General features: G+C 49.3%; 1 protein-coding gene across 3 annotated transcripts in view; it reads left to right on the plus strand.

The window, feature by feature from the left end:
* The window catches only part of UBAC2 (UBA domain containing 2), a 195,747-nt gene that overhangs the window by 150,747 nt on the left and 18,461 nt on the right, over positions 1-26,539 (plus strand). For all 3 annotated transcript variants that reach the window (XM_016187601.2, XM_060191807.1, XM_060191808.1), the window contains one exon: positions 6,295-6,540. In XM_016187601.2, coding sequence (XP_016043087.1) covers positions 6,295-6,540 — 246 coding nt within the window. The remainder of the gene's footprint in view (positions 1-6,294; positions 6,541-26,539) is intronic.

A 26,539-nucleotide genomic window follows, 5' to 3' on the forward strand; every position in this document is an offset into this window, starting at 1 on the left:
TCATGCTCCCCTTGTCACCTCCCTGTCTCAAAGGGCTGACAGTCTGAGAAATCTCAGTAAGCGGAGAGGTGATGTCCCTCTGGACTCATGGACATCATCCACTCACAGTGTTATGGATGAAGATTATAATAAGCAGGAAAAACAAAGAGTAAGGGAGAAACACTGTAAAAAAAAAAAAAGACAGTTTCCTGTTGTTTGACATTCTCAGATGGATGAGATAATAGATTTACTGCTGGTTCCGGGGCTAGGGGCCAGGCTCCTGACCTAGACTTCCAGCCTCGTGGAGCCCAAGCTGCTCTCTGACTGCCTGACCTCTGCCCCTTTTTCCCTGGCCAGCTTCTCCTGTTCCGTTTCTCTGTGTCTGGCCATCCTGCACCTGAGTCCTAGCCTGGGCCTGACCGTGGCCCCTGCTTCAGCCCATCCTATTGGAACCATACCTTGAACTCATTCGGGCTTCCGGCTCCAAGGGCTAGCCAGACCCTTTCTGGAGATTTCTCCAGGCCTCTTGACATGCAGGTATGACCACAGGGTCTGTCTGTAATGCCTCATTCCCCACAGTGTCTGTGGGCTTCAAGAACATTCTCTTGCAGAAGTCTCATAAAGGAGATCTAGGAAATAAGGAAAATTCAAGTTGAATAATCTAAGTGCAAGGTGGCAAATGACACTTGCAGAGCATTTGGTGCCAAGGAAGTCTACCTTAGGTAAAGTCCAGTGCACTTTCTCGTATCCCATCTTATATAAGAAAGTGGGTGACCATCAGATATTTATAGGAAACTGAATTCTTCGTGCTCTTTATGTTTTAATCCATTGTGAACACCCCAAACATTTTTTACAATAGTCTTTATTTACATGACAACTCGAGATCATGTTGGGGTGTCATAAGCATGGACAGGTGAACTCTTATCTTCCTTTTCGTCATTTGGGAAGCTACAGGAACAACAAAGTGTGTCTACTGGCAGCTTTTTTCTTTCTCCTTTCCTTTTTTTTTTAAATTTTTTTAAAGAAATTTTAAAAAATATTTATTTATTCCCTTTTGTTGCCCTTGTTTTATTGTTGCAGTTGTTGTTGTTTTTATTGATGTTGCTGGATAGGACAGAGAGAAATGGAGAGAGGAGGGGAAGACAGAGAGGGGGAGAGAAAGACAGACACCTGCAGACCTGTGTCACCACCTGTGAAGCGACTCCCCTGCAGGTGGGGAGCTGGGGGCTCAAACCGGGATCCTTATGACGGTCCTTGTGCTTTACGCCACGTGCGCTTAACCCACTGCGCTACCGCTTGACTCCTTTCTCTCTTTTTAAAGATTTTCTTTTCCTTGCCCTGCTTTACCACTTTAAGAAGTTTTCCCCAGGTAGGTGGGGGGAGGGGACCAGGGGCTTGAACGTGGGTCCTTGCACACTGTAATGTGTGCACTCAGAGACCAGGTATGCAACCGCCTGTCCCCTCTATTGGTAGCTTTCCAAGTTCCTTTAAAAGGACCTGAGACAGCTCTTATTTGGCGAAACGTTCATTCATTCATTCTCCATTCTCCCAGCAGGTTCTTACAGGGTGCTTACTGAGTCCCAAGCACTTTTGGGGACTCAGAGGTTGGTGAGTGCAATGATTCTCAGCCCCCTCATCCTCACCAAAACAGGATCTGACATCTTCCCCTTTTTTTGGCCACCATTATTGGATATAATATTGTTCATTTTAGATTGTGTCTTCAAGAAAGAAAGAAAAAAAGTGAGGGTAAACAGCTTTGCATGTGTTTGTTGTCTGTTTGCGTTTCTCCTTCTGAGTTTGCCTTTTCATGTCTTTTAATATTGGGTTGAGGGTCTTTTTTTCCTCAGAAACTTATACTGTCTTTAGATGTCTGGCATCACCTTTGTTGACTGTTAGAATCCTTAGTGCATTCTTCCAGGTTTGCTCTAGTCTTTTCACTTAAGTTGACTTTTAATTTACTATGACAATTAAATTGTAAAGTAGATATTGTAATGTTTATTGTTTATACTTTGCATTTCTTGTGTTCAGATTGTCCCTACTGAAGACAGTGAAGTGGTAGCACAGGGGACTTGCATATAAAAGGGTCTGGCTTAGATCCCTGGTACCATGAGTAGTCTGGTTAAAAAAAAACAAAAACCTCCAGTGTCAATGTATTTTGTGCAGAAATTACAGCAGTGTCCCTAGCCACAGGGGGTTTCTGTACAGTGACAGGGAGGGGGACTATTTCCTCTTTAGCCTGAGACACAGATTGTGCATCCTTTACCTCTCATGTCCCCATTACTGCATGTCCCTGGGCCCTTGTACTGAAGAGTCTGTTCTAGGTTCTTGGTCTCTAGGTCTGCCTGAGTATTTTAATCACTCAAACTTTACATCAAATCTGATAGACCTCATCTAAGTGCTTCATTAGAATGGCCAGGACTAGCCTTTTCCTTTATTTTCAAATCTTATATTGAATTTATATATTAATTTGGTAAAAAAAAATATCGATATCTTAATAGTTTTATTTTCCTTCTCATGCCTATAATACCTTTATTTATTACAAGGGAGTTTCTCTTACAGGTTTTGTTGCCATTCTCTGCTGATGGTTAATTGTTTTTCTCTAGGTAGTCTGCATATTGTTTCTGATTCCATGTAAGGACTTCTTTTGTTGTTGTTGTTTCACTATAGTGGATCTGGATGTAAATTTTTTTTTCTTGAGACTTGCATTTTCAAATCTGAGAATTTATTTTGCACTCATTCTAGAAAACTCTCGCCTGCTTTCTCTTTAGTATTGTCCCCGTTCCCCATGTCCATCTGCTATGAGGCGCCAAGGTCCTTTCTGTATGGAACACACCTGTGGAAATCAGGTTACCCCCTGCGCCTTCTGGACCTGCACCCCCCCATGGGGCCCCTTTGATTCGTGGCTGTGGAGGAGAGACAGTAGGCATGGGCTGTGTTGGAGTGGACACAGTGGGGGGAAAGTATTTCTTAGGAAAAGTATCTCCCACTCCATTCCTGCCTCCCACCTGACCTGGCCCCTCTAACCCTTAAGCTCTACCCCCAGGGGACCTCTTCTAGCATTTGGATCTACCTGCTTCCCATTTTATTGGTCGGGATTAATAGTTTACAGTACAATTGTTGGCTCTGGCTTCTGGTGGTGCTGGATATTAAACTTGGGACCTCAGAGCCTCAGGCATGTGATTGTGGCTTTCCCCCCCCCTCCTCCTCCTCCTCCTCCTCCTTCTCCTTCTTCTCCTTCTCCTTCACCTTCTTCTCCTTCTCCTCCTCCTCCTCCTCCTTCTCCTCCTCCTCCTCCTCCTCCTTCTCCTTCTCCTTCGCCTTCTTCTCCTTCTCCTTCACCTTCTTCTCCTTCTCCTCCTCCTCCTCCTTCTCCTTCTCCTCCTCCTTCTCCTTCACCTTCTTCTTCTCCTCCTTCTCCTTCTCCTCCTCCTCCTCCTCCTCCTTCTCCTTCACCTTCTTCTCCTTCTCCTCCTTCACCTTCTCCTTCTCCTCCTCCTCCTCCTCCTCCTTCTCCTCCTCCTCCTTCTCCTTCTCCTCCTTCTCCTCCTGCTCCTCCTTCTCCTTCACCTTCTTCTCCTCCTCCTCCTCCTTCCTTTTTTGCATAACTACCATCCTGTCTTCCCAGCCCCTCTAGGTGATTCTAATGAGTCCCTAAGTCTTTCATTTCATTAACACGGCTCAGGATCACAGATGCTCTCTAGTTTCACTGAATTGTGGAGCCTGTTTCTGTTTTCATTTTCTCACTTGTTTTGTACCATTTTTGAGAGACAGGGACATGGAAATTGTTTGAAACCAAAAGTCTCCCACCATTCACTTTTCAGTCTGTCTCTGGCTCCCACACTCCTACAGCTGCACCAGAATTATTCTCTTCGGGCTATTAGCCCCCCTCCTCCCCTTTGCCAGATCCAGTGGTCACTGTTCTCTGTCTGCCATGTTAGTTAGACCCTGTGCTGCATCGGATGTGGCTGGTAGCCCTCACCTTCAAACACTCGTCTCTTCGCTTCAGTGATCTGAAACTCAGGCACCCCCTGCTCAGATTTCTTTACTGGCCTTTCCTACTCTGCCCATCACAAAGCATAGGTGTTCTCCTGGGCTCGACCCACATCTCTTCCCTCTCCTCTTTATGTCCCCCCCACAACCTCACCTAGTCCTGTTGCCTTATACACCACCTGACACCAATGACTCCCAGCTCCAGGCTTGTCTCCAGCTGCCCCCTTGACACCCTGATACACTTTTTAATCATCTCCCGGGTCAGGGTCACTGCCTTCATTGCGTTTGCTGTTTTCCCTGCCAGAAGCACTCTGCCTCCAGTTCTTCAAATCCCTGATAGCCCAGTGTCATGAAGATCTTTGTTCAACTCTCTCTGATTGCCAGAGTTCCCCTGACTGACGAAAAGTCCTCCTCCGGGTTACTTTTCATTTCTTCTTTTGAACTTGTCTGGAATCGTTTCATGGCTTGTTGTGCAGCTCACCTGCTAATGCCAGAGTACTTTCAGGGCCTTATCAGTGCTCTAAATCAGCCAGAATAATATCTCTCCCTCTCTCTCTCTCTCTCTCTCTCTCTCTCTCTCTCTCTCTCTCCACATACATCAGATAGGACAGAGAGAAATTGAGAGGGAAGGGGGAAATAGAGAGGGAGAGAGAGAGATACTTACAGATCTGCTTCACCATTCATTAAGCTTCCCTCTGCAAGTGAGAAGTAGAAACTTGAATGCCACTCCTTGTGCATAGTAATGTGTGAGCTCCAGCAGGTGTGCCACTGACCCTGAATAACTTCTCAGCCTAACAATCACAGCCACAAAATCAGAGATTATTTTTATACAAGAAATGGACATTTGGGGCCAGGTGGTGGTGCACCTGGTTGAGCACACATACTGCAATGGGAAAGGACCCAGGTTCAAGGCCCTGGTCCCCACCAGCAGGGAGAAAGCTTTGCAAGTGGTGAAGGAGTGTTGCAAGCGTCTCTCTGTGTGTCTCTCTCTATATCTCCCCCTTCCCTCTCAATTTCTGGCTGTCTCTATCAAATAAATAAAGATAATTTTTTAAAAAGTAAAAAGAAGAAGTGGACATTCTCACTTTTACCTACCAAACAAATTATTAGACTTCTCTGACCACATAAATGACCTTGGAATGCAAAATGGAAGTGTTTGTAAACAGAATTGTTAACTGACAGCTAGTGGTGGAGATTTTATTTTATTTTATTTTATTTTATTTTATTTTATTTTATTTTATTTGTTAATGAGAAAGATAGGAGGAGAGAGAGAAAGAGCCAGACATCACTCTGGTACATGTGCTGCCAGGGATTGAAGTCAGGACCTCATGCTTGAGAGTCTAGTGCCTCAGTCACTGCGCCACCTCCCGGACCACTGATGGAGGTTTAAAACAACAAGAACTAGAAAGATCAATACATGGAGAATTGCTGAAGGCACTGGAAGATGTGTGGAATGCCTCTATTCTCTGACAACTGCCAGACTTGCCTGTGTTAGCCCATGGGACATGCAGACAGACTCCCAGCCTTTGTCTCCTGGATGGCCTTCTGCCAGCGAGAGTAACCACAGGACTCATACAGTGTGAAAGTGTTTGGGTTATCAGATTGCTCAAAGTGCTTCTTTAAAAGAAAGCCTTCAGGGGGGCCAAGCGGTGGCATATCCGGTTAAGCACACATATCACCATGCCCAAGGACCCGGGTTCAAGCCCCTGCTCCCCAACTACATGGGGAATGCTTCATGAGTAGTGAAACAGGTCTGCAGGTGTCTGTCTTTCTCTCCCCCCTCTATCTACCCTCTTAATTTCTCTTTGTCCGGCCAAATAGAAAAGAAAAAGAAAACTTTGTTTCTACAATACTCTTACCTGCACTTTGTGAAAAGTAATGGGATTTTGCTCTCTCCTCCGACTTAATACAAACATGTTTGTGTGCCGTGTCCACTGAGTTTTGTGCTGATTTGCACTGCTAAGGTTTCTGCAACTTGGCAGGCGTTTGGGGTTTGGCAGGCGTTTGGGGTTTGGCAGGCGTTTGGGGTTACCACCCAGCTGGTCTGAAACAGACAGCAGTACTGACTGGGTGAAACAGCTCACTGGGACAGTGTTCCTTAGCCATGTGTGTGATGCAGGTTCAAGCCCCAGCAGCCCCCACCCCACTGAAGGAAGCTTTGATGCTGTGGTGCTTTTCACTCTCTCTGTCTTCTCCCTGTCTCTGTCTAAGGGGTGCAGGGAGAGAAACAGCCCCCTGAAGTGTCTAGGGAGGGTAAGTTTCCAGGCCAGAGAAGGCCGCGACAAGGCCAGCCTTGAGCAGTCCCCTGGGACACTTCTCTTGCAGATCTCCGGCCTCTGCTACCACAGCAGGATGCTGCAGGTCGACCAGGTGCTCTGCGTCCCCGGCTGGATGGCCCGGCTCTTCTCCTGCACCCTTGAGCCCATCTTCTCCTCGTCAGAGCCCACTGCGGAGGCCCGGGTCGGCATGGGGGCGACGGTGGACATCCAGAGGCAGCAGAGGATGGAGCAGCTGGACCGGCAGCTGATGCTCTCGCAGTTCGCGCAGGCCAGGCGGCAGAGGCAGCAGCAGGTGAGCAGGCCGCAGGCCTCTGAGCACGGCTGCTCTGGCTTGGTTTGGTTTTATGTTTTTATCTTAAGATAAGAAAAAAATTAATTCCACCTGAAGGACTAGCCAGATGGACACTCTTCTTCCACTCATATAAAGCAGCATTTCTTAGAGAAGCACTAACCTACTTCACAGAGGCGTGATATTTATCTGTTTTTATGATCTTGCAAAAAGCCACAGTGTCTTCCTGTGAAAATGCTTATGGTCGTGCGCTCTGGAGTGAAGAGCAGATGCCAAACTTCTCACTTTTCCTTGGTTGAAATGAAGAGCAAGTAAAGCCTCAAGGGAACAAGCATCGAATAGATGAAGTGAACACCAGGGTTTTCTTAGCCTGTCCTCCACTGTGAAGCCACATTGGACATTTCTCTCCAGGAGCTGCTGTAGCCATCTGACCTGGAGCTGTGCTGTCTTTCCAGGCACACAGGAAGGGGGGCTGGTACACTCAGGCCTGATCTTCCCTTGACATGCCTGTGGCCCAGCAGCCCGAGTCTTCATTTCTCATCTCTGTCTTCTTACCTGCCAGGCTGGGAGCCAGGGTACCAACTCCCTCCTGCCATCTCCCTGTTTCCTGCTTGGGTGTGAGATGCAGGTCTTTGGGCTTCCCCCGGACCTGGAGAAGTGAGATCAGGTGGGATACGCCTGATGTCCCATTGAGGATGTGGCCCCCAAGTTGTTATCTGAGGAGAAGGGGGACTCTGTCAGGTGAAAGACAGGAGCTAAGGCTGTCCCCACAGATGCATTTGACTGTTAGGTGACTCTAGAGCAAACACACATAAATAAATGAAGTCACAAAGACGTGGTTAGAGGTGGAAGACAGAGAGCTCTTGTGGGGCAGTTGGAGCTGGGAATCTACCTATTGGAGTCACCTTTGCTATGGTGGGTCTGAGGGAGAGCTTCTGTCCCTACCAGTGCTGCCTGGGGTCTGTTTCCTGACTGTGCTCATGCCATAATAATAATAATAGTAATAACAGTGGTGTCAGTAATAATAATACTACATGCTGGGTGAGTTCCTGAGGGCAAACACATCTCCCAGGAGAGAGTGATCTTGGGGCTGAGCCTTGCAGTTAGCAAGAAGGAAGGGCAGGCCCACAGCCCCTGGGCAGGGTGGGGTATAAGAAGGCTCAAAACTCCTTGCTTTGCCATAAACGGGTCGCATGCTTTGTCCTGATAATATCTGGAACCCTGGTCAGCAGGTGCAGCCTTCTGGAAGCCAATGGAAGGCAAGCAAACCTCCTCACCAGAACTTGTCACTTCCAGTGAAGGTGACTTGCTGCCCAGGTCAGTCAGCTCAGCATGCAGTGACAGACTGCAAAGAGAGCAGGTGACTTCCGCAGCCGAGACTGTTGTCTCAGTGTTCTGGAGGTCAGATGTTCAAGGGCAGGTTCCTGGGTTGGTTTCAGCTCTGGTGTCCTCTTGATGACTTTTTTCCACATGTGTCCTGGTATGCCTCCTTACAAGGACACTCCATTATTCCCAGCAGTCTTTTTTTTTTCTTTTTTCTTTCTTTCTTGATTAAAAGTAACAGAGAGAGATAGGAAGGGAGAAACAGACAGAGATAGGGTAGGGGTAAATAGCACAATGACTCTGAAGCCTCATGCCAGGCTCAAACCCCCGCACCCACCATAAGCCAGAGCTGATCAGTGCTTTGGTAAAAACAAACAGAAACACAGAGAGACAGAGGCAATAGGATATTATGGGCTTCTACCTCCTCCACGTCAGTGCCTCCAGAGCCAAGGACTTCAGCCCGGGCACGGGGTGAACACATTTCAGACCCTCACAGCCTCCCAACGGTGAACAGCACCCATTGTGCTCCTGGCACCAAGGGACAGTTCTGGTGGTGGGAGTACGACGGACAGTAGGACTCCGCACCCCACTCTGCTGTCAGTAGCTAGTTCTGCCTTGGCCTGGGGAACCCACATGTAATTCTCTTTTCCTACCACAGAGGCCACTCTGTCTGTGTGCCCCAGCACGGTGGTGGCTAGTGGTCAAGGTCAGCTGATGTCAGCTGGCTGAGTTATCGTCTGCCTCTCCTGTGGTCAGTGTCACGGCGCCCCTCAGCCAGCAAGGTAAACGTCACACTTGACGCCTGTGAGCCAGGTGATCTGTGTGTTCTCTGGCCGCCTTGTCCACTGTCACCCCATACCACCCTGCCCCGCCCACCAAGAAGCCAGCCAGGTCTTCAGCCACTTCCCAGCAGGTCCACGTCATTGGCCCCCCGACCACTTCTCTCTGCACACTGAGCGGGTGGCCAGGTGCCCTGCCCAGGCTCTGCCCGCTGCAAGGACTTCCCGCCCAGATGCCTTTTAAGGTCATCCTGAGTGAGGCTGTAATGCTAGGGTGCTCCCTTTTAAAAAATATTTTATTAATTTATACATTGGATAGATTCAGAGAAGCTGAGATGGAAGGGGTAAGTAGGAAAGGAGAGACACCTGCAGACCTGCTTCACTTGTGAAACATTTGCACTGCTGATGGCAACCAGGGGCTTGAACCCAGGTCCTTGCACACTGTGATGTGTGTGCTCAACCGGGTGTCATCAGCCAGCCCCAGCTACTCCCTTTCTGCCTCCCACCCCACCCCTCAAGGCCCCCCAGCAGTGTCTGGAAAGTTTGCACTCTGCCTCAGAAGGCCTGAGGGCTGCGTGACACCTGGCCCTTCACGCAGCCACAGGCCCCAGCAGGGCTTCCCGACCTCGCCTCCTTGAGTCCTGTGGCATCTGGGTCTGAGCTGCCCACAGTGCATCCAGGCTGCCAGGAAACAATGGCTTTGCCCTGTGCTCCATCCAGGTGACAGAGCTCTGAGGTCTGGAGCTTTGTGTCGGTGGGGCTGCAGGAGAGGGAGGAGTGCCTTCCCTCCCCACAGAGGTTGACTCGCCCCACCTTCTTCAGGCCCAGCCTCAGATACTCTCTCCCTCTTCCTCACACCCTGAGGCCTGAGGGCACCCCTGCAGTAAGGTTATATAGTAATAACATTTATGTAGTAAATGGCCCCAAGTTCTGTGTTTGTACCTCACGCAAATCTATCATTTATTTAAAATATTTTTTACTGGCGACAAAAATATTTTCTTTTATTGGAATTTTTGTTGTTTGTTTGTTAGAGATTTTTTATAGAGAGAGAGGGAGTCGGGCGGTAGTGCAGCGGGTTAAGGGCACATGGCACAAAGCACAAGGACTGGCATAAGGATCCCGGTTCGAGCCCCCGGCTCCCCACCTGCAGGGGAGTCGCTTCACAGGCGGTGAAGCAGGTCTGCAGGTGTCTGTCTTTATCTCCTCCTCTCTGTCTTCCCCTCCTCTCTCCATTTCTCTCTGTCCTATCCAGCAACGACAACATGAAGAACTACAACAACAAAACAAGGGGAACAAAAGGGAATAAATAAATAAATAAATGGTATAATTTTTAAAATGTTTTTTAAAAAAGAAATAGAGGAAGTGAAAAAAGAGAGACGCCCCTGCAGCACTATTTCACTGTTCATGAAGCTTCCTCACCTACAGGTAGGAGCCAGGGGCTTGAACCCAAATCCTTGTCCGTGGTAACATGCACTCAACCTGGTGTCCTACCGCCAAGACCCTAGTCTAGCATTTGTTTAAAAACTGTTGATTATTTCATATATGTAAAATATATATATATATACATCTATATATTATAGAGCCTAGAGTTTTTTTTGCATTTTTTTTTAGTGATTTAATATTGATTTACAAAATGACAAGATAACAGGGGTGTAATTCCACACCTTTCCCAGCACCAGAGTTCTGTGTCCCCATTCCCTCCATTGGAAGCTGCAGCAGTTCTCCCAAGGTCACAAATACAGGTCGCCTTATTTCTGTAACTAGCCATCAATATTTATATGCACTTTTCTGTGGTCCTGCCTTCTCTTCCTAAGTCACACCTGCCACTTCTGAGTGTCCTTCATTTTCTATCCCCCATCCCCAAACACACACACACACACACACACACACACACACACACACACACCTCTTCTCTTCTCTCTCCAAGTCCTTGAGTCTGGAGTTCAGAGCCCTCTGGTCATCTTCCCCTAACTATTACCCCTCTGAGAGTATGGACCAAAACTCTTTGTGGGGTGCAGAAGGTGGAAGGTCTGGCTTCTGCAATTGCTTCTCCACTGGACATGGGCGTTGGCAGGTGTATCTATACCCCCTGCCTGTTTCTGTCTTTCCCTAGTGGGGTAGGAGATCCCAGAGCTTTGGCCAGAAATCATTTTGTTACAAATGAGTGTCTGTTACATTGATCTTCCTGCAGATTTTCATCGCAGTGGACCCAGAGTGTGGCTCAGTGCTAGTCTCGTAGCATTGCTTTGCCTGCTTCTGCCGTAGCTCACGCACCTCGCCACACACGTCTGGTGCACTGTGTCGCTCCTCTAAAGCCCCCAGGCTCTAAAGGACAGTGGCCTGACTTCACCTAGAACTTGAGACCAGAGCGTGACGGCACCGCAGGCAGAGTCCTGAATTCAGGCACCGTAATTCCTCTTTCTGGAGAGTCCACAGTCGTCATCCCCCGGGAGCTCTAGGCTGACGGATTCCCTGAGGTGGAAATTGAGTTTACCCTGTGGGAGTGCCACAGTGCTGGCCCCTCCTTGCCCCCCTCCACACCCCAGCTTCTGCAGGTCCCCAGCAGCCCTCCACACATGACAGCAGCTCAGTCATTCTGGAACTCGCAGCTGCCCATTGTCTTGCCACCCCTGAGGGTGGGGGGTGGTGGCTGTTACATAACTACTCAGGGGTGTGTGTCTCTGATCCATCCAGCTGTATGTGTGCTGCTAGGACGGAGCTGTGTGTGTGCCGGCTTCTCCACTCGTCCTGGCCCCGAGAGAGCAGACCACCAGGCCTGGCCTGCGGAGGAGGCTGTGCTCCAACACAGAGCTGCCCAGGTCTCTCCGCAGGGCTTGTCAGGCCCGTGTGACTGAGGGGAAACAGGTGGAGGCCAGCGTCCAGGTGGGCACGTCAGGCCCCTGGTGCTAGTGAAAAAAGCACACCCATACGTTTGCAGGGCTGCTAGAAGGAAGGAGCCGAGGGCCGGGAGGTAGCTCATGTGGTAAAGCATACACTTGGCCATAAGAAGTACCTGGGTTCTAGCCTCCGGTCACCACATGGGAACACCATGCAAAGGAGAAGCTCTGCAAGCATTGAAGCAGTGCTGTGGTATCTCGTCTCCTTCCCCTTGTGTCTCTGTCTCTCTTTCTCCCTCGCCTTCTAGGGGGAAAAAGTAATTAAGTTCATGGGGCAGTGTTTGAGTTGCTTGAGGGGGCTGGCGGTGGTGCACCTGGTAGAGAGCACACGTTAGTTAGCATGCTGGCAACAACATGGCGTGTTCAGATCACTAGTCCCCATTATTCACAAGTGGTGCAAAAGTGCTCAGGCTTCTCTCCTTATCTCTGTCTTATACCTTCTCTCTCAAAAAAAAGGGAAAGAAAGAAAGGAAGGAAAGGGAAGGAAGGAAGGAAGGAAGGAAGGAAGGAAGAGCAGTGAGAATCTACCACAAGTGGTGAAGTTTTTTTTTTTTTTTAACATTCCCCAGATTCCCATTTAGCAATACAACCCCCACTATTTCATTCATCATTTTTCATGGACCTGTATTCTCCCCACCCACCCACCCACCCCAGAGTCTTTTACTTTGGTGTAATACTCCAATTCCATTTCAGGTTCGACTTGTGTTTTCTTTTCTAATCTTGTTTTTCAACTTCGGCCTGAGAGTGAGATCATCCCATATTCATCCTTCTGTTTCTGACTTATTTCACTCAACATGATTTTTTCAAGGTCCATCCAAGATCGGCTGAAAACGGTGAAGTCACCATTTTTTACAGCTGAGTAGTATTCCATTGTGTATATATACCACAACTTGCTCAGCCACTCATCTGTTGTTGGACACCTGGGTTGCTTCCAGGTTTTGGCTATTACAAATTGTGCTGCCAAGAACATATGTGTACACAGATCTTTTTGGATGGATGTGTTGGGTTCCTTAGGATATATCCCCAGGAGGGGAATTGCAGGGTCATAGGGTAGGTCCATTTCTAGCCTTCTGAGAGTTCTCCAGACTGTTCTCCAAAGAGGTTGGACCAATTGACATTCCCACCAGCAGTGCAGGAGGGTTCCTTTGACCCCACACCCTCTCCAGCATTTGCTGCTGTTACCTTTTCTGATGTGTGACATTCTCACAGGAGTGAAGTGATATCTCATTGTTGTCTTGATTTGCATTTCTCTGACAATCAGAGACTTGGAGCATTTTTTCATGTGTTTCTCAGCCTTTTGGATCTCTTCTGTGGTGAATATTCTGTCCAATTCCTCCCCCCATTTTTGGATGGGGTTATTTGTTGTCTTGTTGTTGAGTCTGGTAAGCTCTTTATATATGTTGGTTATTAAACTCTTATCTGATGTATGGCATGTAAAGATCTTCTCCCATTCTGTGAGGGGTCTCTTGATTTGGGTAGTGGTTTCTTTTGCTGTGAAGAAGCTTTTTAATTTGATGTAGTCCCATAGGTTTATACTTGTCTTAATCTTCCTTGTAATTGGATTCGTTTCATTGAAAATGTCTTTAAAATTTATGCGGAAAAAAGTTCTTCCAATATTTTCCTCTAAGTATCTGATAGTTTCTGGTCTAACATCCAAGTCCTTGATCCACTTGGAATTTACTTTTGTATTTGGTGAAATACAGTGATTCAGCTTCATTCTTCTGCATGTTTCAACCCATTGTTTCCAACACCATTTGTTGAAGAGACTCTGCTTCCCCCATATAATAGTCTGGGCCCCTTTGTCAAAGATTAGATGTCCATAGGTGTGGGGCCAAGTGGTGAAGTTTTATAGACCCTAAGCCTCAGCAATAATCCCGATGACAAAATATTAAAATAATATAATTTAATATTTGTCAGTGATGCCTGTGATGTCAGTGATACTCAGTAGGGGTATAAGTCTGTCTGCCCTTCGACTCTGTTCCAAAAAAAACTGATCTGTAAAGACACAAGCAGCCATGTGCTCAGGGCAGTGCTGTCTACAGCAGCCGAGGTGTGAAAGCAAACCAGGTGTGAAAGCAACAAGAACGGTGAAGGGAGTTGTGGTCTTTCTCCACAGCAGAGTCACACTCAGCTGCAGGAAGATAGTTGTGTTCCTGCCTTTTGCCCCCACAGGGGTGGTCGTGGAGGGCATCTACTAAGTGGGATAAGTCAGAACGAGTAGGACAAATGCCAGACCATCTCACTCAGAGGTGGGAGGGGCAGCAGGACCAGGAGACAGAGGAGGTGAGGCATAAACACACGGGTCTGTCTGCAGACCCGAGTCTCACCCAGGCTCAAAGGAGGCAGGGGCCCAGTGGTGGCAGGAAGCATGCAGATATGTGTTTTAAGGAGGTATGAAGCTGTACTCTCTGAAGCGTCACAGTGTTGTCACGTGGCGTTTTCCAAATACAGATGCCTTTGGCCATCATCTGCATGGTGACAGACCAGCCTACAGAACAGGGGTGTCCCTGTTTCCCTGAGCAGCAGGAAGTGACTTGCCCTCTCAGGTCTCCAGAGTCATTGCTGCCCAGCCCGTCTCCTTCTCCTGGCTGCTCCTGGCAGACAGACAGCAGGACAGAACGAAACCAGCCAGGGTTTCACAGCGGAGGTCTTGGCCCCAGGTTGGCAGGGAGGTTGACAGACAGCCTGACAGGTCAACGGGCTGCCATGAGTGTCCAAGCCTATGTCTAGAACCATCCAGCAGACCAGAAAGACCTGCTGTGCTCTGGATGCTCTCGGGAAGCTAGACAGTCTGACGATCATTTCTCTCAGATGCAGGAGCTCTAGAGGAAGAGCTACCAGGCAACTGGATTCTGCCAAGCACCCCCCATTTTTGTACAGCCCCGAAACCAAGAAGAGGTATTGCCATCCCAGTAGTTCTGTAACTACCTACACAATGTCTTTGACTTTGCTTCTTGGCCATCAAAGCCTCAAACCCAGACTTCTCCAGAAATGCCTTGCCAGTCACTCTACCACAATATGAGCCTTGGCAGTGGAACTTTCCAGAAGGCATTTCTGTAAACTCCCCATTGGTCTCAGGAGCAGAGTCAGGGCAAAGTCGACTCTGAGAGCAGCACCTCGGCTTTAGCCGAGTGGGACAGTGCTCCCCGGGACCAGGCAGTCAGCCAGTGCTGAGGAGTCCAGCACTGCTTGTCCTCAGGCTACCCGGCACTGCACGCACACAGGGGGCCATAGGGCCTGGCACCCCAGCACACCCCTTCTGTAAGCATGCGCTCCAGCTCTTTTCTCAGCAGCCTTCGAATGAGCTCGAATGAGCACTCCCCGCTCATCCTCTCGGTAGCAGTTGTGGCTGTGAAAACTGTTTCTCTCTTTCTCCATCTGGTAACAGTCGTTAGGTGACACCTACACACTGAGTTGAGTCACAGCTGCCTAGCAGCTTGGTCATCAAGTAGTTTTAATGTAGTAAAATAATTAGTTACAGGCTCTTGGGTTCCATGTACTTTTAAAAAACTTTTTTCAAATACCTTTCTCATCCGCCCCCCCCGCTCCCCCCCAAGGGTTATCACTGGACTCAGTGCCAGCAGACATTTTTCCTTTTTTATTTATTTTATCTTTCTATTGTGTTTGACTGGACAGAGAGAAACTGAGAGGGGAAGGGGAAGTAGAAAGGCAGAGAAAGATAGACAATTGCAGACCTGCTTCACCACTTGTGAAGCTTCCCCTCTGCAGATAGGAGGCAGGGGGCTCACACTCGGGTCCCTGCACATGGTAACATGTGCACTCAGCCAGGTGCACCGCCGCCTGCCCAGCCCCTTTGAATAGCCTTCTTGAGATGGAATTCACCTCAAGTGTGTAACTAGGTAGGTGCTTTTGAGCATGTGCGCAGAGTCACACAACCATCAGCACATTCGAACGCTCCCCAGTACTTCTAGCCCCGGAAGCAAGGCAGCTACTCTTGTCTTCCTTGTCTCTGCCTCTGCCTGTCCTGGGCATCTCTCTCTGGAGGCCACACACTGGCTGCTACTCCCACTGGCTTCTTCGGCTTCTGTGCTCTGAAGCTCCGGCTGCAGCCCACACCGCTGTCCTTCAGCGTGTGTCAGAGGGCACGGCCTCCAGCAGACCTTGGCCTCCAGTGGACCTTGACATCCAGCAGACCTCCCCCAGCAAACCAGTTTCTGTTGCTTTCTGCCCCTCACCCGGTGAGGTCTCTGAGCTGCTCCCCCTTTGGCTTTCCCAGCTTACTCTTAACATGAGTGTCTCCCCCTGAGACGTGTTGAATACCAGGCCACCTCTGGGGGCAGCATAGTGAGCAGGGCAGTGTGAGCCTTCCTGTGAGTGGTGCACTAGTCTGTGATGTATGTATGGTGAGGGAGAGAGGGGGAGAGAGGGAGAGAGAGGGAGAGGGAAGGAGAGAGAGAAGCCAAAAAGTCCTCTCTGGCTGCAGAAGAGGTGGCCAGCAGCCCCTCGTGCCCAGACTGACCCAGGTTTCCCTTCAAGGCAGCACGTGCCACGCCTCTCAGCACTTTTCCTTTCCACCTGCGCTCTTTCATTTGTGGGGCTCAGTTTTATTTAAAACCCATCCTTGCGTACCTTGTCACCAAAAACCATCTAATCTGCTGGCACCAGTTCTTGTTTGACTTTTATTCTTTCGTGGGTATGAAGTGTATATAGTACCAGGTGTGGAGTGAGGCCCAGCTTTCAGGCGATAAAAATCTGCAAACCAGCAGTCTCTCTTGCAAATGGGACTGAGGCTGAGCTGTTTATCTCAATCCGTCCCTCCTTGCTTGTAGAAACCCTTGTACTGTCTCTGGTACTTTTCTGGCTGATGATACTGACCTTTTTGATGAGATTCAGAACAGAAAGATAGGATCGGTCTAAATTCGAATTCCTTTCCAACACTGACTCATTAAGTGACCCCTAGAAAATCATTTCTGTTTCCATTCTGCCCTGGTGTCTTCCTGAGAATGAAGAGCAGGGTTCAGTCTCATGGTGTGTAAAAAGAGGAAAGAGAGAGATAGAGAAGAGAAGAAGGAGGAGGAGGAGGATAAAGGATGGCATGCTGGGCATTTTGGAGGGGAAGAGAGAAGTCAGAAGCGATGCTAATCTTTATTTTGATGTAAAAAAAGAAAAATCCTTATTAGTCACTTTTTTAAGAACAGGGTTGAGTTCAGAGATGGGATATGTGAGGAAAGTCACCCTTACCATCATTTTGTGAATTTGGCCCCCACCAAAATAATAATAATAATAATAGCCATCCCTGTGGGTTTTCAGAAGTAAAAAGGTCTGGGGTGACCATGAAATTCTTGGGGAAAAGGCCTTGGTCATCTCTGGGGGTCTTGAATGTCATGTACCCTGCCCGGGCCAAGTTCAGGCCCTGTAGCGGAGATTGTGGGTAACCGGTGTGGTTTGGTGAATTAAGCAGCTGGGCCCCAAGAATTTCCAGAGCAGTGAGTCACGATGGTGTGTCCGAGATTAAAGTGTGTGCATACATCAGCCAAATTGAGGTGTTTTTGTTTTTGTTTTTTGTTTTTCCCTCCAGGGTCATCACGGGCTCAGTGCCAGCAGTATGAATCCACTGCTCCTGGCAGCCATCTTTTCCATTTTATTGGCTAGGACAGAGAGAAATTGAGAGAAGAGCCGAAGATAGGGAGAGAGGAAGATAGACACCTACAGATCTGCTTCACCGCTCGTGAAGCTTCTTCCCTCTGCAGGTGGGGAGCAGGGGCTCAAACCTGAGTCCTTGTGTGGGTCCTTGCACTTAGTAATATGTGCACTTAACCAGGTATGCCAGCTCCTGCCCTCCCCCGCCCTTTTTTTAAATCGAGAGTTTTGGGCTAGGGAGAAAGCATAATGGTGAAGCAAAAGACTCTCATGTCTGTGGTTTTCAAGTCCCAGCTTCAATCCCCATCATCACCTTAAGCCAAATAATAATAATAATAATAATAAATTAAATTAAATCTGGCTTTTTTTAAGTGACAAGAGGTAAATGTATTCAGACAGAGCCCAGATTCCCAAGGGTGCAGGCACACTTTGGAGTTCAGAACCTGGGCATTCATTGGGTGGCACGTCACCCATGACTCTGTGTCTGCTGGCCTCCTCTGTTCTCTGTCCATGGCTGACATTGTCTGGAGCTCAGCAATCCTTGGTCACTGCACAGCACAGTTTCAGGGAATAGTTGGCAGAGTGTCAGATGGGGTGACCGAAGCAGGGGTCTGCTGGGAATCCCTCCTCCCACGTAGATGGCTGGCCGACTTCTGCAGGCACAGGAGGGAGAGTTGCTTGGCTTTTGAGCTGCCCTAGAATAAATTGGTCAGAAGGCAGCAGCCCACACTTCCTTGGCTTTCATTTCACAGGAGAGAGAACCCAAGGCTCCATTTGCTTCTCCCCCACTGCCAGCTTGACCAAGGTCTGCAGAGGGCAGGGTAGGAGGGATTTGGGTGTTGTAAGGGAAGCCCACACCAACCCAAAGCTTGAGTGGGACACAGCGGTGGGGAGGGGGATCAAAGGGGACAGAAGGGCATTGGAAGGGACGGGTCCATCTGAGCCCTTGAGGGACCAGTGGCAGGAGTGAGCAGGGAGGACAAGATCTGGAGTGAATCTGGTCTGGGAAGGCCTGTGAGGCAGGAAGCATCCTTCCATGTGATGCTGGGAGAGTGTCACAGAGCTGGGGTAATGGCAGCTGTGCTGGGTACAGCTTGGATGAGAGCCATGGGAGAGGCCCTCCTGGTGTCCTGAGAAGCCACTGGCATCATCTCAGTGGGACAGCAGGGGCCTAAACTGGGCATTTCTGTAGGACCCACATTGGTGAGAATTGGCCTGCAGTGAAGCACATGAAGGCCAAAGACATCCCAAGCTGTGGCACCCCGAGCAAGGTGGCAGGCACAGGCCATCCCTGGAGACTGGACCATGGATGCACCCTCTGGAGCAGAGGGGGCTTCTGGAGTAATCTGAAGCCCCCCCACCCCAGTGCAGTGCCAAAGAGTGGGCCCAGGGCCTCCTGCATTCACTGTGCCACCAAGTAGTCTCCCTGTGCCATTTTCTGTTCTACATTCAGAGAGAGAGAGAGAGACCAGAGCGCCAATCCACCATCCATGGAGTTGTCTCTACTGTGCTTGCCCATGGTGCTCCGGAGGGCCAGGACTTGAACCCAGGACCCTGCACATTATAAGACATGTGTTCTCCCCACTGAACCCAGGCCACCCCATCTCCTTTTTCATGAGTTTCATATCATCTTCTAGAAAAGAAAATGCCAGAGCTAATTCTGATCCTCCCCCCTGTGTCTTCCCCCTTTATTTTGATAGAACACAGAGAAATTGAGAGGGGATGGGGAAGTAGAAAGGGGAGAGGAAGAGAGACACCTGCAGTGCTTGCTTCACTGCTTATAAAACTCCTCCTACAGGTGGAGACCAGGGGCTTGAACCCAGGTCCTTGAGCCTGGTAATGTACAACTGGTATACAACCACCCAGCCTCACCAGGACTAACTGTAATGTTCAACTTTTGTGTGTGTAGAGGCTAAAGGGGGGACAAAATGACAAAAACCTCACAAGGAGGAGAATACAAAAGGTTTCAAACAGAAACCCCACTGGAGGACGCGCCTCCTTTCATCCTCTGAAGGACCCTGATCTGAGTCCATCCTTCCAGTGATGTGTGTCCATGTTCACAGTCACGGTGATGATGCTGGTGGTAAAAGCCTTAAAACGGGAGTTCGGTGTCACCTCCCCATGACAGGTGTCCCACCCTGAGGCTGGTTTCTGTGGGGAGCTGGTTGAGCCGCCCCCTCACCACCACTTCCTCCTCACAGATGTGACTGAGTGTCCCTGTCCTCTTCCCAGACCCAGCGCAGAACACAGGCACCAGGACCGCCGTGGTCCTGAGTCTCCCCAGAGTAAAGGGTCACCTCAGAGATGGGTGGATGCATTCACATGGCTCCCCAGTACCTGCTCAATCTCAGCTCACAGGGCCTGCCCCCCCAAAAAAAAAACACCAAGATTCTCTCAATAAGAACTTTTCTAGATACCATGCTTTGTTGAAATGCAAGACCGATGTGTGTCTTGAGCTTGCAGCTAAAGTCTCAAGTATTTCAGCCCATTGTTAAAGCTGGGCCAAGTCTCAGGGGAGAGCTAGGCTGAATTGGGGTGGAAGCCTTGGGCCCTTGGAGGGCTCAGGCTTCACCCATGCGGGCACACTGTACTGGAGGTCCCGCCGGTGGGCTGCCACCCCGTCGGTCTTCACCAGCAACACCCCTCACCCCACCCCAGGAACAGAATGGCTGGGCCTGGCCCAGCACCGCAGTGAGGAATGGGGGGGGGGGGGAGCAGCCATACCCCAGCCAGAATCACTGAGCCATAGGTAAACATCAACTGTGAGAACTGCTTTCAGTTTTGCTGAGAACAAGGCACTTTGGATCAGTGTCCCCAGAAGTGGCCAGGAAGGAGAAGCCATAGAGAAAAAGTGAAACTGTGAGCTGCCGGCCCAGCCCAGACTGGGCTGCAGTGGCCACTGTGTCCCTCACGTGCCCTGCACCCACACCTGCCACCCACTCACCAGGGCAGTGACAGTGACAGTGACGTAGCCGCCACAGTTAGACCCTGCCCCTGGGGGCTTTGGGGGCTTTCGGTGTCCTCCAGAGGAGAGCAGAGTTTGTGCCAGGTCTTGCCATTGCCCCTCCCACCTCTGATCTGGGTGGCAGATGTGCCGCTAGGCTGCGTGCACCAGCAGGTGGTGGCACTGGGCCCTGACACCAGGGTTTTGTCTTGTTTTTTCTGTTCTTCCTCCACTGTAAAGCTGGTGTTGAGAATAACAGCCCCGAAGACTGCTCTTCCCTCCCTCTCCCTCCTCTCTCTCCCTCTTCCAGTCTGAGAAGCTGCAGCTCCCTGAGCCCTTCCTCACATGCTTGCAGCCGCAGGGCCAGAAGAAACCTGTCCTCTCCCCAGGTGTCCCACGTGAGGCAGCCCAGAGAAGCAACTCCTTCACACAGCAAGCTGTGGCTCCCCAGGCCTCTCAGTGCAGTGGCTGCCCCTCCAAGGTGACAGCACCACAGCCTCCCCACAGTTCATCCTCAAGAAAGGGCCCCAGGTTCAACTCCTGCACCTCCTGGGAGCACCGTGGACAGCACCAAGGGCTACTCTGTGGATGGTGGAGTGGTGTGGCATCTCTCCCTGTCACTAGAAGTCAAATAAGTGTAGACTGTGAGGGTAGCGTGTGAGAAAGATAACTGAGGCTGGGAAGACTCCACAGGGAGAGTGTGAGACCCCAGGCTCCATCCCCATCGCTGCATAACCCAGAACAATGCTCTGGCCTCTGCTGCTTTTCTCTCAATAATGAACCTTTTGTAAATTTAATTGAGGGGCAGAGGACTAGCTAATAGAGCTATCTTACTGTGTGTGAGGCCCTGGGCTCAGCCCCAGCATCGCATGGGAGTACCATGGACAGCACCAGGGAGGCTCCATCGACGGTGGAACAGTGCTGTGGTCTCCCCCCACACACACACACACACCCCAGGACACTGCTCAACAGTATTGTGCAGGTGCAAGGCCCTAGCTTCTTCATTCCCCAGTGCCATTTTTTTTAAGTGTTTTTCTTTGTTGTAAAGCTTCACACTCATAATCCCTGCTCTTGTCAATCTCTGCTTCCCCATTTGACAGGGGCTTGGCTGCACTGAGCATGAGCATGAAGCTGATGGGGGGGTGTAGATCCCACCCCTCACTGGCCTTCACGGTCCCAGAGTCCAGCTGGGAAGGAAAGAAATAACATGGTGAGGTTATGTCTTGTTAGGGAGTAAGAAGAGTTAACACAAAATTGACTTTTAGAAGTTTTCAAGCTGTTTGAATCTCTCTCTGCGTCTCAACTCATTTATTTCTCATGGTGTCCTTATGAAATGAGCCCAGTAATCATTCCCATCATACAGATGAGAAAAACCGAGGCTCACATTATCCAGAAAAACTCCACAGTCAGTGGAGCTGGGATCTGGGGTGGGGGGGTGGGATTTGAACCCAGCTACTAAGACTCCGGAGACCACTCCACTTCCTGCATTCTCACCTTGTCTTTACTCCTTGGCTTTGCCCTGCTGAAAGCAGATCAGCATATGGGCTCAGAGTCTCATCTCTGAATAGGTGGGCAGCCGTGCCCTGTCCCCTCCCTCACTAAGTCACACTCTACCTTTAAAATGCAGCTAATTCAACCCCCCCCCACCCCATCCTCTTTGAAGTCTCACCATGTGTAACGAATGCCACCACGCAGCATCTTTCTTATTTTTCCTAGTTCTCCTTTTCATTTCTGGGCATCCCACTCCCCCTGGGAAACTATGAGCCCCAACAGAATGAGCACGAGCCCGTGAAGGCCGTGTGCCCCCCAGAGAAATCCACTCCCAGTGCCAAAGCCTCAGTGTCTATGCTATCCAGCCACCCCATCCCCAAACCACCAGTCTTCTGAGGCGACCTTCTCTAGGTCACCGCCCCCCGATGAAAGGTGACAGACTTCCTACCCTCCCACCCACCCCCCCATGGAGAAACGTGCTCTGATTTCTGCACACGAGACCCCTGTCCCATCTGCAGACCTCCTCTGCAGCTAATAAGAGATTTCCGAAGACAACTGTTGAGAAGACCAGCCGCTTCCTTTTTCCTCTTTGCAATCTGTGGTTATTGCTTTTGAAGAAGGCGGGGGAAGGAAGTGCTTCCTGTTTGCGGGGGCTCCATCCCCAGCCCTGTGTGACAAAAAGCAGCTTGGTGGCAAAACATCCCAGAGCCTTGCCTCTCCCGCCACCTGCTTTTTGCTCTTTAAGCACTTTCGGACTATGTCACAGGAGCAGAGAGGTGGCTTTGGTTGGCTTCTGCCTGCTCGTTCATCCCTGATCCCTCTGAAGAAGTGAAAAAGCCAGACTCCACTGCCCACCACTCATGGCTGGTGTCTTACGCCTGGCACCGTGGTGCTGCCTCATCTGCACCTGTCAAGCTCGGGGTGTGTCCTGGAGCCTGCGGGCACTGGAGGCCCAGCATCCCTCGCTGTGGGGCTGCCCTGCGTGTCACAGGATACCTGAGTGCCCGTCTCCCACCTCCCGCCCCCATGAGACACTCCAGACACGGCCAGTGTAGCCCCCTGTGAGGAAAACCACCCCTGAAGCCCTGAAGCAGGCCAGGTTGTGTTTCTTTAACTCAGGCCAATGTATTACACCTGTGCGTTCTTGCGTACAACTTTCCTTTGTTCATTCAGCCTTGTATTTATGAGATTGACCCAGCCAGCTCTAGTTCATTTACCCCACTGTTCATATAATAGTAAGTAGTCCCCTACAAACTGGAGCTAGCCCTTCAGTTACTTCCCTCCTCCAGGGACAGTTCTTTTCTTACCAGCGATAACCAGGGCTTCACCAAGCATCTTCAGAAGGGCCACCCAGCTCCCAGAGCTGACACTACAGGGTCCGAGAACAAGCTGGCCTCCAGAACAGGTGTGCCAGTGAGTACCCATAGCTAGGCTCCCTGTTTCCTCTGCATCAACCCACAGTTGGTCTTTATTGTTAGACTCCCTGTTTGCCAGGCTTCTGGGTATGAAGTCACGCATTAACTAGCATTTTCTAAAACTAACGCAGCCGGACATCTCTTCCTGCTGATTCAGCTTTCTTCTGTTTATTACCCAGACTCTGCTTTCTATTCCAGACCCGAATTACTTTCTCTCCCTTATTTATACACATTATTTACAGTCTGCATACTCCTCTTTTTATCTTGATTTGCATTATTCTCTAACTTGATTTATCTTTGTAGTGATTTTTAGCAATTTTTTTAATGATTTGTGCTGTGTGTCTTTGCTTTTGAAACCCTTTTCCATCCCAGTAACATGAATACTTTTTGGTTACAAAGTAGTCAATATTTTAGCTTTCCATGTTTAAATATCTAATCTATGGAACTTCACTTTTTTTTTTAATTTAAGAAAGGATTAATTAACAAAACCATAGGGTAGGAGGGGTACAACTCCACACAATTCCCACCACCCAATCTCCATATCCCACCCCCTCCCCTGATAGCTTTCCCATTCTCTATCCCTCTGGGAGCATGGACCCAGGGTCATTGTGGGTTGCAGAAGGTAGAAGGTCTGGCTTCTGTAATTGCTTCCCCGCTGAACATGGGCGTTGACTGGTCGGTCCATACTCCCAGTCTGCCTCTCTCTTTCCCTAGTAAGGTGTGTCTCTGGGGAAGCTGAGCTCCAGGACACATTGGTGGGGTCTTCAATCCAGGGAAGCCTGGCCGGCATCCTGATGGTATCTGGAACATGGTGACTGAAAAGAGAGTTAACATACGAAGCCAAACAAATTGTTGAGCAGTCATGGACCCAAAGCTTGGAATAGTGGAGAGGAAGTGTTAGGGAGGTACTCACTGCAAACTTTAGTGTACTTCTGCTTTCAGGTATATATTTTGCAGTAGTTTATGGATATGTATGAACATATGCTCTCTCTCCCAGAAACTGATGTATATCTAGGTTTTGGGACTTTGTTAAAAAGTGAACCACCTGAGATGGAATTAGAGTATACTATGAAAGGAAAGGTCTCACCCGAGTAATGAAGCTGAAGGGTTGTCATTCCACACGTGAAGTCTCTGGACACAGTCTGAAGTGAAGCATGTTGAGGTGGCAATCGTTGCGTTGGTTAGGTTGTGATCGGCGGATGCAATATTATTTGGTATGGATTGGGAGAGGCATACGGGAAAGTGGGCCCTATCCAAGGGTTCCAAGACTGGGGGAAGTAGGGGCTCTATAGTGGAGATGTGAGGTTCCTGCTGTCTTAGGGTTCAAAAAGACAATTGATAGTTAATGTTAACATCACATTATTTGGTAATTGGGTTAACTTTGAAAAGTCCTTTTGTTAGGGTTTGCTGTACAGTACCCAGTATCTTGTATATAGCTGTGCTATTGGATGCTTCGGAACTTCACTTTTAATGGGCCAGGTAAGAGAAATAGCACAGTGGTTATGCAAAGAGGCTCTCATGTCTGAGGCTCCAAAAACCCAGGGTCAACCTCCAGCACCACTGTAAGGCAAAGCTGAATAGTGCTCTGGTAAAAATAAATAAATAAAGTACTAATTTGATCTTTTCCCATATCTCTAGCTGGTTGTCTCAGTACAACTTTATTAAACAGTGTTTTATTTTCCTGCTGACTGGTCCTGTTATAGTGCCTGTACTTAACTTTAGACTTCTAGACACTTCTGTTGCTTCGTACTATATGTCTGATACTTTTAACGGCTGTGCAGCGGTCAAGCAGTAAGTCTGAGTAGCTGGCAAAACTCTTCTCGTATTCTGCTTCTCCAAGATAGTTATGTCAGGTGTTCACTTCTTTGCTTATGTATTTTTCTTCTGGCACCATTGGAACCCAGGCCTTCAGCTCTCCCACTGAGCTGTATCTCAGCTTTTTGTCTGACTACTGACCTCTGGTTCAATGATGTTGTCCTGCTCCACCAACACACACACTTTAAATGTCAGATATATTGCAGTTAGGAAAAGATGGGACCCCTGCAACTCCACCAGACAAAGTATGCAAAATCAAAAGCTTAAATAAAGCAGAAGCACCTTTCTCTCAGAGGTAGAGGAAATGCAGACATTCATAGCCCCCAAGCCCACAGGGCAGAGGTGTGAAGCTGCTTGGCCTCAGGCCTCTCTGCCCTTGCTCAGCACCATGACTTCCTGAGCCTCGGGAAGGAGGAGGGAGCCCCAGGAAGCGTGCAGCCCTGCCTTGCAGGAAGCCTCATGTGCCCTTCCTGCTCCCACACCACTGGCAGGACTGAGTCCACATGGCAGGAAGCTGAGGCATGGGAAGCCATGTGTCTCCCCCTACACTTTCTATTTTTAGGAAAAACGGAAGGTGTGTATAGGGAGGCATCCAGCAGTTCACTGCCAACTGAAATCACAGTGTGGGCTCCACGACAGGAGAGGCTCTTCCTAGCAGGAATGGGCCGAGCTTCCCCCTTTAAGTCCTCTGACAGCCTCCCACCAAGCTCCGCCCAATAGATCCTGCGGGTCTTCCCCTAGATTTAGTGCCTTCAAGCCAATGTTTACTTAGAGACAGAGACAGTAGTCTGCACTCACTTGGTCAGGCGAACTTGTACTTAGATTTTCTTGTACTTATATTTTCTAAGTGGCCACGTGTAGGCAGGTCCTTGACACACGTTTGTCCACTATTGGTCCTCCTCTCCTAGGCCATCCCTGTGAATTAACGGCAGTTTGGCTTCTCCCCTTCCCTCTTCCCCCGCTCTTTCCTGTCTAGTAGGCTTGACGTCATTGTGCGGCTGTCTGTGTTGAATGCAAGACATAATAATCATACATCCAATGAAGTAGCAGGATGAAAAACAAAATCTGTGGCATTTCTGTATACAAGGAGTCAGAGGAGAAGAGATAAAAGACTCCGTCCCATTTACAGTCAGACCCAAAAAGATGATGTGTATTTTGAAATCTGTGCTCAAGGCCCTGGACTGGAACCCAGGCGCCAGGGGAGCTCCATGGGTGGTGGAGCAGTGCTTTAAGCACAATGACCTGCACAAGGGCTCAGGTTCAAGCGCCCACTCCCCACCTACAGTGGGGACACTTCACAAGCAGTGAAGCAGGTCTGCAGGTGTCTACCTTTCTCTCCCTTCATCTCTCTTCCCACCCTTTTCAATTTCTCTCTGTCACCAGGAGTAGTGGATTTGTTGTGCAGGCACCAAGCCCTAGCAATAACCCTGGAAGCAAAAAAAAAAGGGGGGAGTTGGGCTGTAGCGCAGCAGGTTAAGCGCAGGTGGCGCAAAGCACAAGGACCGGCGTAAGGATCCCGGTTCGAACCCCGGCTCCCCACCTGCAGGAGAGTCGCTTCACAGGCGGTGAAGCAGGTCTGCAGGTGTCTGTCTTTCTCTCCTCCTCTCTGTCTTCCCCTCCTCTCTCCATTTCTCTCTGTCCTATCCAACGACGACAACAACAATAATAACTACAACAGTAAAACAACAAGGGCAACAAAAGGGAATAAATAAATAAAATATATAAAAAAAAGGCCAT

This window comes from Erinaceus europaeus, chromosome 5, assembly GCF_950295315.1.
Source record: "Erinaceus europaeus chromosome 5, mEriEur2.1, whole genome shotgun sequence".
NCBI classification, from domain to species: Eukaryota; Metazoa; Chordata; class Mammalia; order Eulipotyphla; family Erinaceidae; genus Erinaceus; species Erinaceus europaeus.